The 13,272-nt window shown below is 36.2% G+C and overlaps 2 protein-coding genes across 2 annotated transcripts; one reads left to right on the top strand and one right to left on the bottom strand.

Moving 5' to 3' along the window:
- The first annotated feature begins 8,225 nt into the window (after nt 1-8,225).
- On the top strand, nt 8,226-9,377 carry LOC147492304 (uncharacterized). The gene has a single exon (XM_086566976.1). It carries the CDS (start codon nt 8,657-8,659, stop codon nt 9,236-9,238), a length of 582 nt encoding a protein of 193 aa, XP_086423102.1. The 5' UTR covers nt 8,226-8,656; the 3' UTR covers nt 9,239-9,377.
- Nucleotides 9,378-9,764: 387 nt separating this feature from the next.
- Nucleotides 9,765-13,029, bottom strand: LOC147492305 (putative flavin-containing monooxygenase 1). The gene is made up of 4 exons (XM_086567464.1): nt 12,309-13,029; nt 11,960-12,066; nt 11,174-11,600; nt 9,765-10,995 (listed from the first exon to the last, which is right to left on the bottom strand). Exons 1-4 carry the CDS (start codon nt 12,427-12,429, stop codon nt 10,859-10,861), a joined length of 792 nt encoding a protein of 263 aa, XP_086423590.1. The 5' UTR covers nt 12,430-13,029; the 3' UTR covers nt 9,765-10,858.
- Nucleotides 13,030-13,272: the final 243 nt, after the last annotated feature.

The following is a 13,272-nucleotide window of genomic DNA, read 5'->3' on the forward strand; positions in this document are numbered from 1 at the left end:
TCATTGTGGACCTAACCTTGTACTCTATGTTTGAAACGCCTCATGTTAGCCTTGCACCTTGTTTTGTGCTTGGTTGTTGTAAAAGATTCCTAGCACTCAAGATCGATAATATCCCTTTTTACATCTTAGTTAGGGTAGTTAGATTGACGGTACTACTAGATTCTTTAGGCTTAATATTTTTCCCGGAGGCATCAATAATATTTTACATAATGCTATCTCCAAGACTTTGTTTAACTGTTTCAAACATCTTGGTTAGCTACATAGCTTCAGTAGCTTTTAAATGTTTAGTAGTTTTGCTAAATAAGATTTCTTGAGCAGTTTATGTGTTAGACATCGCCACGTCACTGACGACTCGCTACTCATAGGTTTGTTGGTTAGGATTTTTGCCCATTTCTAGAGTGTTTTCGGGGAGCATCAATTTCAACTTTTACACCCCAAAATTGTCCAATCACACACCATGAAGTTTGATGTAGAATAAAATCATAGTTGTTCCATTGTTGCTTTCTAAAATTTTCACAGATATACATGTTTATTTCTTGTACATTGCCATATTTGGCTTGTAGTGTTTTATGAACAATAGAGTAAAGTAATTTAATTCTCTTCAAACTTAGTCTCCTTCTACATCTTTGGTAACAAGTAATATAACAATATTTTGGGTAGTTTAGGTGTATATAAATTCATCATAATTGTTGTTATTAATATTATTCTAATTGACATTGACTAGCATTATACAGAGTGTCCGAAATGACAACCTCGTGTGAACTAAGACACGAAAACTAATGGAAAAGAAAACCATTGCAATTCTTTGGTTACACAACTAATTCTTGGGCTCAAGACCTTATGAAGACACCTCCTTACAAATAAATAACTATGAAAGTGGCATATGTGGAGTTGTAACTATGTTAATAGATTATTGTCTTAGTCTTTTAGGGTACATAAGAAACCCTAATTTGAAATAGTAAGTACAAAGTGTCCATGTGGCGGACACGAGTGTGGAGTGTCCATTAATGCGTGACTCGTGGTTCCGACATGGATTTTGAATAATAGGGTCCTTGAGACGAGTTCGGCACAAGAAGCCAAGAACAATAGGATTGAATAATAATATTTACTATGGCTATTACTATTATTATTGTTGTTAATGGTATTGTTAATGTTATTATTCCTCTCGGGGAAGAACCTCAGGTTTTAGACTTTTAGGACATTGGCTCTGTGACAAATGTGTGTTCAGTGCACCTTTTGACAGATCCCTAGCTGATGCAATCGCACTGGTCATCCTTCTCATGATCTTAGTGGCAGCATGCAGACCGCACAATCCACCTCCATTTTCTCAAGGAGCTCTCGGACAAACCAAAAGGCCCCCACTCCATATCTACTCGAATAGTTGTTGTGGCAGGAATTGTTGTTGTGGCAGGTGCAATATTTGTTGTGGCAATATCCCATAGGAATTGTTGTTGTTGTGGCAGGAATAGTTGTTGTGGCAGGTGCAATATTTCAAATTTTGAAAGCGTGAAATTCTATCTTAAAGTCTTTTGATGAAAGATTCTTTCTGGGGTAGTAATTATTTGTTTCCTTTTGTCTAACATTTTATTTTTTGGTGGTTTGTTTGTGGAAGCTTTTGGTTGTTAGACCCACAATACTTCTAGTGGATTCTCTAGTTTTCACCAGAATAGCGGCCATACAATTAGAATTCACAAAGACATTTTATTTTATTACTTTTTCATTAGGGACTAGGTTATGTAAATTGGAACTTGAAATCTCAAGTATGCTTGTGCATGTTTGATGGGCATTTTAGCCAATTTTGGTAGAACCAACTTCATAGTTTCTGTAACACTTAAGGATTAAGAACAATTGCAGAATTTTTTGTAAATTTGTTAAAACTAGCACATTAGTTCCATTGAAATTGATCAAAAGTGGTAGGAATTGTTATATTAGTTCCATAGTGCTATATAGCCTTTGAAAGGTTGCACTATAAAAAAACTTGTAATTTTTATACTTGCAGTATCTTGTTGGTAATCATTCTATTTTTCTTATTTTCTAGTTTCCCATTCTTTTTATTTCGTGGGATATCTCATCCTACATTTTTGATATTATAGTTATATATAGATATACACCCTATACCGATAAAAAAAAAAAAGATACTTGATCTGTTATTTTTTGCTATTGGTGTGTTGATTGGTGTGTCTGTGGGTCATCTGTGTGGGTACCGCCTTTTACTTGATTCGTTTACCATATATAGAAGAAGATATGTTTGCATTACTTGGAAAATAATTCTACCGGCAGTTCTGATTTTTCGTTCTCTTTATAGGGTGTGGGAAAAGGACGGTTGTAAGATATGTTGCTCGCCCGCTTGGGTGCACGACGTAGTTGAGTATAGCTGTTATGATATAATGGGATCCTCCGAGAAAAAGGTTTACGTAGGCTAGCACATGCTTTCAAAGCGGTGAGAGGTATTTGAAGCAAGTGAGCTTTGTTTATGACCGACATGGCTTGTTTCTCGGTTCCCGATGTTGTAACTAATACATGACATTTTTCAGCTACTCTCCAACAATACTTCTTCTCCGCCATTTTGAGGTTTTCGTGAAAGTTTCTTCTCATGAGGGATCATCGATCAAGTTGGTCTTACCTGTTATCGGGGAGTTGATTTCACCGCTTTTGATGATCAAGTATCTTGCTCGGAGGACGGTGGTGGCTCTACTTCTCTACTTCCTATAGGCATCTGTTAAAAACTTGTATAACTTTGTTATTGTCCCGATCCACAAAAAAATGTCCTATAGTGGTTAAGCATTTACACTTAAGTTACATTGACAAGGATTGTGTCCCTATCCAACACGGATACAAAGTGTCCGACATGGCGAAATACCAAAATTGAGGTATATGAGTATATCACATAGAATATGTTTGCATGTCGTGGTTCGACACGATATCGCACACGTAGCCCGACCGCGGATTATTTTTAGAATATGGCTTGTCCTTGTAACATAGGTTTATAATATCAAGAGAATTGGCGCCCGCAAGAAATGGCCTTCTTGTATCTTTCATAAATACACGGTACTATCTCTTACACTTCTCTTGATGAATATTGTACTTTTAACGGATCTATTATGGTTCTTGACAAACTTCATAAAAAATAAGATTATCGGCTGATCATGATTATTATTGTCAAGAATCTGATGTTTTAATCTTATCTTGCCAAATCAGCATATGAAGGATGCTTTGAGGATACTTGGACATAGGGTACCGTTAGTTGCAGTTGTTGATGATTCGGAAGGTCTTCCGGCTCCTATTAGACGCTTGGTCATGAGATAAGCATGCGTTAGTTAAGTGAAGACCAGAGAGTCGATATGCTTTCCACGATTCGCAGACCGCACTGAGTCTCAAGTGATGTGAGTGAATTTTGTTGAGTTTTTTATAGTGGTATGGTATGAAAAGCCCGTTAATGCAGTCCTTCTTTGGATATTGATAATAATCTAGCTAGCTAGCTTGGCTTATTTTTAAGCCATTTTGTAGGTGCGATGGTAGGTGATATTGATCCGATTTAGTTAGGTTTGATGGGAATTATAAGATTTAGGGCGTCTTTGTGCTTTATTAAGTTCACATACATTTTATTTCCTTGTACATTGTGCTCGAGGAGATTGAATGGTTTTATTCATTTCCATGTTAATAAATGGATTTTATAAAATTGAAATGAAAATAAATTCTGTGTTACTTGGATCCGTCTATAAACTTTTAAAGCGGCGACATCATAGGGTGCCTATGGACCCATTATCTGCAATTACATTAATCACTTTCCTTCTAACACTCAAACAAAAATCTAATCAATTCAATTGTTGGCTTACGGATCATGAGAAAGAAAGAGGAGAGTAATTTGCTTTCATCCTTAGAAATGATATAAATATATTCATCATTTGTTTTTGTGCTTCTTTTCCTGTTTGGTGATTTCATCGTGATATATATATTCAGTAAAACTGAATTGTACATGAACTTTTGACATCCATAGTGTTCGTGTTTTGTCCTTTGTTGTTGATTAGTACTGGTGGAACTCAATATTCGAAGAGACTTTGCCAATGCTGCTCTTAGTTTAATAATCGAAATGGCCATTCCTTGTGAAGAATGGGCATTGAAAGTCAAACAAGCTGCTCTTATTCTTTTTGAGGTAATTTTGCTTATAGTTTATATATTTTAATCATTACAGGACTCATTTCTATAGTCACAGATAGTCAGAAAGGAAGGGGTAAATCTCTGGCAAGAACTCCTACCATCTCAAGTTTCCTTATCTAATACGGGTCCTATTCAGGTACTCTTCATCTGTTTATTGTCTTTATTACTCAATATTCGGTATTGATGATTTGATTTCTTTTAGGCCGAAATTTGGTTTCCATGTTACTGAGATGGCTTCCTGAAGACATTACAGTTCATAATGAAGACCTTGAAGGTTTATTATAGCAGCGTAAATGAGTATAGTTTAACCTTTAAATTATCACCTTTTTTAATTGTTCACCTTCTTTTTATATTATATTATTTATTTATTTTTATCATTTGAGAATATCCTTATGGACAAGGGTAGAATTCTTGAGTTAAATAACAATCATAACCTTGGCTCCACCAAATATTATTCCTTAATTATCTGCATTAGGGCATTATGAGTGTGAGACCATCGTCCCCATTTGGAGATAAGCTCTAGTGCCCAAGTTGATGAATAACTGCTAATGTTCAAGGCACCTTCCGGCTTTGGTAGCCTTATTTGAGTGTTGTTAAAATTGGATCTCAAACTTGAAGAATCAGTTTATATGTAAATTAGTTTCACTTTGTTCGTCTAGTCATTTTGTAGACGCAGAAATTCAGTGTCCATTCATCTGTCTTTTCATTTATATCCCACGAGAACACTTGCGGAAAAGTTGAATATGACTTATGGCGAATTTTGAAAGATGGATAGTGAATCTTGTCGCGAAATTCAAAGCTTGACGAAAGATTGATTCCAAGTCGGGAATTGTTGTCATGGAACCCAATCATGTGAATGTGTAAGTGTTCAACTAGTGTTCAATTTCTCTGTATGTCTCCATTGACCTTGTTCTTTTTTACTTTTTAAGTAGAATAATTTATATGGAAATTTATGTACCTATGCTTGACTTAATTAAATGTTCTGCGGATAGCTTTTTTGGACTCTATGAGCTTCTTTAGTAATAATCAATAGAACTGTTCTCTTACTCTTCCCATGGAATTAATAGAGTCTGTAGGGTTGTATATGAGACGAGAGAACACCTCCTTGCGTCAAATATTTTTCTGGAAGGCACAAAACAATTGTCAAAAAGTAGGATCTTTGAAGACTGCTCAAGTGGAACAGTTTATTGGAGTTTGAATTGCTCATATTGTTAGGAGTATGAGACCTTGTTGGCCACATTTTTTGTGAGTTTGGTTGTTGGACCAGTGAAAATAAATACTGAACTTTCCGATGTCTTGGAAGGGACAAAACATATTGCTACTTAAGAATTATGCTATCATACTCTGTTTTCTGAATTCCATAGTTTGAGTATAAGGAGCTACTACTTAAGAATAGGATATAAGTATATATCTATATATACATATTTGTTTTCTCTTGCTTTCGACTCTTTTTATTTATTTCTATTGGTGTATAGGATGAAAGGGACTTTTCTGATGATAACATCCCAAAGTCATCCCCTGATGCTTACAACTACTGGAGGTGCTAGTTTTGTACAAATGATGTGAGAGCTTGAGTTTAAGGACAAGTCCCATTGATTTGGAAAACAGTGTGTATTTCATTCGTGGCAAGTCTTATTTATGAAAGACGTTTTGGTGATGTTATTTTAATAAAAGATTATGTGATTGGATGTACTTGTGAGATTTCTTGTTTATATTATGGACGATTGTAAAATACCCAATAAGTGGGGGCATCTTTATGCGAGGTTAAGTAGTCTCCCAAAAAGGGAGGGGGCGTTTTGGGGAGATTTTTGTTTTTTTACATATGAAATAGTTTTGTAACGGTTCTTCACCGTTACTAAGCTTTGCAATAAGTAACACAAAAGAGCGTTACTAACTTTATAAAAGTATTACTAATGTTAGAAAAGAGTAACACAAAAAGCGTTACTAACTTTATAAAAGCGTTACTAATGTTAGAAAAGAGTAACACAAAAAAGCGTTATTAACTTTACAAAACCGTTACTAATGTTAGAAAAGAGTAACACAAAAAAACGTTACTATTTTTATAAAACCGTTACTGATGTTAAAAAAGAGTAACACAAAAAAAACGTTACTAATGTTATAAAACCGTTACTGATGTTAAAAAAGAGTAACATCAAAAGCGTTACTAATTTTATAAAATCGTTGCTAAAGAGTATCTGAGTTTGAGCAAAGAAAACCGTTAGTAATATTTTAGTAACGGTTAGAAACCGTTACAATAAATAATTACGTGAACGGTTATAAATTGTTACTAATATTAATAATCTAATTAGCAACGCTTCAAACCTGTGACTTATAAAACCGTTACAAATATTTTCGAGAACGGTTTTCGATCATTAGGGATGTCCTGTTTTTGGTATAGTGTGTAGTTAGGTGTCTTTCCAATTATCTTGTGAGATGAACTATGGTAAAACAGTGTTATGCATATAGGTCACCACCCCCCACAGTTCAATAGTTACTCAACTTAATCAAACTTACATGCAAAACACATTATACCGCTACAAACACTAAAAGAAACAACAACAATAAAATGCACTCTTATGACAAGAATATATTTTACTCAAGTCTATGATTCTGGATCATATTAAACATAGTCATATTATGTTCATGTTATCTATATGAAAGGAAATCCATAAAAGATTCTCATGAATCTTAAAGAATAGAAGAATTAGATGAAAAGGGTTTTACCTGAGATAATATCATTATCATCCTTCTTTTCATCATTCAACATTTCAACTGTCATAGGGAGACAATCCACGCACTTGTACATCACCTTGGCTATTTATCCATAGTCATAGGAGGATAATGCCTAATAAGACAATCTACAAGCGTTACATCTCCTTGTCTAAAATAGTCACTGGAGGATATTGTCTAAGAAGATAAACCATTATCTTACATCTCCTTGACTAAATTAGGTTTAAGAGGATATTGATTGTTTCCCATATTGTTTCCTCTCATAGACAACGATGCTCATTACTTAATAATATATGACATGGTTAAACTTCATGTCAAAGTTAAATAATGCATTCATGCCAAACATGGTAAATATCATATCATAGGTTCGGGGAAAAGTAAACTTTAAACTGTACCCTCACAACAAAAAAGTATACGATATTTAAGCAAATCTAGCCAATTGAATATGCAAAACAACCGAGGGACTCCACCTCCTCTTATTACATGAGCTCAAGTAAGATAGAATACCCTATCAACAAGACCTCAAGTACTACCACAACATCTAATGGCTCAACCCATTAATGTCTTCAACTAGAAAAATTTACCAATAAACTATTATTAAGTTTAAAGTAAATCCACGATGATTAATATCCAAAACTAGCATGCTACACAACTTTAACATATGCTATATTGGATATAAGCTACAAGTTACTTCATCTAACATGTATTTTCACAACAGTACAATTATAATCATCGTCTAACAACACGTTCACTCAATAAAGGTAAGCAATTATGCATTGAATACATTATAACTCTCACAGGATTCCAATGGTGCAGAAAGGCAACAGTGGCGTCTTCCTCACAGGATTCAATGGTTAACAACAGCCTGACTTTGCACTAGAACAGACTACCCTCTAGAACAACAATATAACTCTCTCTGGCCGGGAAGGGAAGAAGAGAAGAAGAAAATTTGGTTTGAGTTTTCGTTTCTCCGAGTTGAGTTCGATCAAGTCTATTTTTCTATGGACTCACATCCTATTTATAGAGGTTAGGAGAAAAGAGACCAACTCCTAATAGAACACTGAAACTTGGTGCTCAAGAAAAAGGCAAAACAAGTTTAGGCTATTGGTCAAACCACTACCCACAACAGTAAGCCCAAGCCCAGGCCCGAACCCTACCCGATGTGGTGGATAACCAATGTGGGACTATCTACTATGCACTAAAGTGGCGAGAATACCATTTGTTCATCTCCTCCACTTTGCACACACACACTAGTATTTAGAAATACACAAGAGATTCCAACACGTATCTGTGTCAGATACGCCACATAGACTGATTAATGTCATATGCCTCAACTTTTGGTATTTTGCCGCGTCGTAGACTTTGTACCAGTTTCAGATATTGATAAACGTGTGTGAGTGCTTCAATGTCACTTATGTGTACCAGCGTCTTTTTAAAGGCTTAAACTTTAGCGTACATTTGCGGTAAAGAATCCCGTCTCAAGTGTTAGAAGACCATGTAGCTGTCAAAACTACTTCAAATTTCTGTGATTTTCTTCCAAAGTACTTCTTGGCAAATGCTTGTTTCTCTGCTTTGGGCTGTCAAGATGATCCTGATAGATGCATGAACTCGTGAAACTAACTGGTCATGTTTGAACATGATTTTCACTTTGTTGAAGCAGTCGTAAATCATAGCAGTTATGTCTTCCGAATCGGTGATAACACCAAATTATTTTGTGTAGGTCAAATGAAGATCGCATTGTCTTCTTGTTAGGCTTTTCCTCTGTTGTATGCATTCACTCTCAAGTCAGCAGGGAACACTGTGTGGTTATAGGAATCAAATCATGTTTCTCATTGGGAAGAGCAACATCCAGAAAACCCACTATGACATCCTTTCAGTGAAGGAAGATGCAGATTATGACGAGATTCGTGCAGGCTACAGGTCTGCTATCCTCAATTCACATCCTGACAAGTTACAGAGGGTAACTGAGACATCTGGTCAACCACAAAATTTACAAGAGAAGTTTCTGAACATACAAAAGGCTTGGGAAGTTCTCGGCGACTCAAAGTCCCGTGAGTTGTATGACCATGAGCTGAAGGCTTCAAGACATGATACAGAAACTGCTGATGATATCGGCTTGGAGGAGATGTCATTGGAAGATGCTGGAGATGTATTGGAGCTCCTTTACCAATGCAGATGCGGCGATTACTTTGTTATTGATTCTGCAGAACTGGAGGACATGGGGTATACATTAGATAAGGGAGGGTACAAGAATTTGGTCAAGAGACCTGAAGCAGTATTGTCATCTGTTATTCTTCCATGTGGTTCATGCTCTCTTAAAATACGATTAACGATTGATTCCCATTGTTAGCCTTTCTCTGTATAAAGTCCTGGGTTCATTTGACGAACGAGTAAGCCCAACGGGCTTAACTCAAATACCCAGCCCACTTGATATTCTGGTATTAACGATAAAACGGTTAAAAAGTTAGTTTCAAAAAAAAAAAGGCCATGGCTTCGTCTTCCAACGTTCCACAGTGGAGCGTATTCGACAGTGTGAAAACAATCCCTGCAAAACCAGAAACACTCATGGCAGAAATAGAAGTAAACATTTCATCTATCGAATACGCACACGCCACTTCATTTCTAGAAATAAACTCTTTTTCTGGAGAAACAAGTACAAATTCTGATGAAGAATCGATGAGGAAGCACCATGATGAGAGATTAGCGGATGAGGCGTATAAAGCGGGGTGTGCTGCATTAGCATCTGGCAAATTAGATGAAGCACTTTGTTCTTTGAAAGTTGCTTTATCTAAATGCCCACCTGATAAAGTTTCTGCGATTGGGAAGTTGAAGTCTTTGATTACTTTGACTTCTCAGCAACTTGAGAAACCTGTTGGGTGATATTTGAAATTGGTGAGTTTGTTTGTTTTGATTTTTTTGTTTTTTTTGTTTTTGATGAAAGTGTGGAGATTAAATATAATTTTTATTGTAATTGAATTTTATGAAGTCAATTATCTAAGAAGAATGTTAGTTAAATTTGGACAGAAGGAATTTTTAGGGTGGTTTTTATAGTCTAGTTGGAAATAAAAAGAATAATGTGTAGAATTATTACACTAAATTGTGGGAAATACAGGTCATGTTTGGTAGTGTAGAGAATGGAGTAGGGTACATGGGTTATTACCGGTGTGGTTAGCGTTGGTAGAGGAGAGATGCTTGGGAATTGGAAGAGGAGGTAATGTAGGCGTAGGAGGAATGGTGGGAAGTAAAGTGTGAACAACACACAAGGTTGATGTAAGTGGGTGTGTCTAATAGATGGCGAGGTGGGTGCTCATGTTGATGCTTGGCAATGTCAATGAACAGAAACGGGATGAAGTGTTTCCATGAAGCCATGAAACTTGAACTTGAATAAAGTTTCTTAGAAACACTGAGAAGCCTTTTCCGTTCAACCGTATTGTCATGCAATCGAAGTCTTAGTGTTTCACTTGTTGTGTTCTTGCGGAGAGAATGGGATGAAAGCCGATGTGGGCTTTCCGGTTCATTCTAATAAATTGAAAAGGATTATAAAAAAAACCAAAAGAAAGACTCCTAATTTGGTGGAAATATATTAGCTTCCTCAGTACATAATAAACTCCAATTATATTGACCTTCTCTTGGGAAGCAATTAGATGGTGAGGAAGAACAATAGGTGGTCTGGGTTTAGATATTGAACTTATCATAGAGACAAAGACAACGTTAACAGTTCGAGAGGAGAGATATGGCTCAACAAGGAGAGAGATTTATGTAGTCCACATATTGGTCCATATGGATTGAATAATTCTGTGAAAAATCCCTTCTTACACCTTGGGTTGCATTTCATGTCCTTGCACAGCTGATCATTGTACCATATCTGCACTAAGTTTATGCAAAGCTTACCGATAGAACTCACCAGCGCACTGCTTCATGTGCTTTTCCCACTGCAGGACATCTTTTTCCATCTTTTTTATTCTAGGGTTTAGGGTTTAGGTTTTTCCACTGCAGGACCCTTAAGAACATGTGCTAGCCTACACCTCATCCCGGACATATATAAATGTGCTAAACTCTCTGAGTGTCCAATTATTGCTGACTGTGGAATTTGAGGTTGTATACAGTCTTTGCATTAAAACATGTAATTAGTAGTAATTTGTGCAGGCATTGATCTTAGATAGAGCTTTTTAAGGACTACAATTAGAAATTTAATACCTGTACAGTGGAATTGCTGTCCTTGCTTATCCCACTATGTGTTTTTGAAATGGCGGATGATGCAAAAATGTTCTTCAGCTCTGGTCACCCTTGTACCCAGTGGCAAGGATGACAACATCTGTTTCCACTGGAGAAATCTCGCCGGCGATTTTCAAACCATCTTTGCAGAAGCTATATGTATTTGCCTTCCTCAAGATAATGTTTCCATTTTCGACTCTACCATATAAGTTATCTGGTGTAACTGCAAATGTACAAGCAGAAAAATCTTGGTCGATTCTACGTTGAGGGGTCATGTTGTTGTACATCTTCAGATGAAGCTTCCATCTGATATAGCTCTCAACAAATATAGATCTTAACCATCTCTGAAAAGCTTTGATACAATGTAGAATATAGTCAGCAGGATTTGGAAGATATAGAAGAGTAGGACTGTAGGAGCTTTCACATATTTTAACTATTGAATGAAAAACATCGCTGTCTTGTGATTTGTGACCTCTATCACTAAGAAAAGTGTGGTACTAGTATCGGTAGAGAAAAGAATAAGTCGGAAAGAATTAGATATTTCCTCATTGATAGGTCACATACTTTCTTTGACACAAAAACTAACGTGATTTGATCAATGTAGTATAATTTCGTAGTTTCATATGGAGAGACAAACTTCGTACCTACGAAAGACTCATTATTAGGTTTCGTCAGTTGTCCTTTCTGGTTAGATGAAAATGTGCTAGTGTAACATGAGACTTGGGATGTTTTTTCGTTTATTGTTTTAATTTATCGAGTTCACTATTAGTGTAATATCATGTGTTTTTATTTTTTACCAAAGGTGAAAGTATTGTAGCCAAGAGACTGAGGATCAGGCATGTGGATCATAAATTTACACAAAACGATTAAAGTAGAGCAAATCAAGGGGCACCCCCGATGGAGAGTGATCAGGAAAGTTCCAGTGTGCAGTCCTGTATATCAAGGTACAAGGGTGCTCCACTCCTGTGAAAAAGATATGTCATTAATCAATAAATAATTTTTTAAGTAGTATCTATTGAAATGGCGGAAAAAGAATAGGGTACCCAAAAAAATATTCAGGTGGCTTTGTTGAGGATCACTTGCGTCTGATTTTATATATGTTTTTCTGGATTAGTTTAGCCATTAGGTTTTTTGTAATTGATATTGGATCGAAAAGTAGTATCAGAATTAAGATGTATGATTTGGGCCTGATATGGATGTCTTACCATTTGCCATGGCACACTCATTTGCAATGTCTGATCCTGATTTCTGCAGTCCAACGACCTTAATGAATTTTGCTGCAGCAGTATCATCCATGGAGGAGTAGTCCATAGTGCTTACCACCATAGACTTCAGGGCCTTTATTTGGTGGAAATTTCGGAATGGTTGAGATGTCGCTATACTTTCCAAGGCAATGGATCACAAGGTTTACTTGATAAAGCTGTTTCTAACAGAAGCACAATGTCAGAATATGTAAAATTCAGGATATCGATTTCAGATTTAAGAAAGTAGAAATAAACTTTTTAGATTTGTAGGTTTCGAACATCAAGATCATTGTAACCAGTGCTCAGCAGGGTTACCTCAGGTGATTGCATGTGGCTGTTGTCGGCTGTAATGTTCCATTTTCCTTTTGGACTGAAACCAGTGCTCAGCAGGGTTACCTCAGGTGATTGCATGTAGCTGTTGTCGGCTGTAATGTTCCATTTTCCTTTTGGACTGAAGGGATCACCAGTGCCAGTCTAAAGATCCCATATGACCTTATCTTTGTCAGACGCCCCCTCATAATCGAAATGCATGACTTTTGAATTGAATTTGATGTATCTTTTCAAGTCGAAGTGACCAGCCATGACTTGGTTATGATCAGGACAATCTTCTTTTATTGAATTAGGCCATTTGGAGTCTATTGCCATATATATATACTAGCATGATGCACGTGCATACACACGTGTTTTTACGCCAAACTAATTGTATAAGTATTAGCATATCTAAAATGGTGCAAGTCTGTATATGTTCATGATTTTGGTAACTGTCAGTCTATGTTTAAACTATTTTGAAAAACCATATATACCAATGCAAAAGAACCAAATATCAGATAAATATACAGATGCAAAATATCACATACACAGTAGTCAGTAAAGAACGCATAAGAAAATAAAAATTGCCCCATAGCATGCAACATAGTTGATAGCC

The sequence above is a fragment of the Coptis chinensis genome, chromosome 6 (assembly GCF_015680905.1).
Source record: "Coptis chinensis isolate HL-2020 chromosome 6, ASM1568090v1, whole genome shotgun sequence".
NCBI classification, from domain to species: Eukaryota; Viridiplantae; Streptophyta; class Magnoliopsida; order Ranunculales; family Ranunculaceae; genus Coptis; species Coptis chinensis.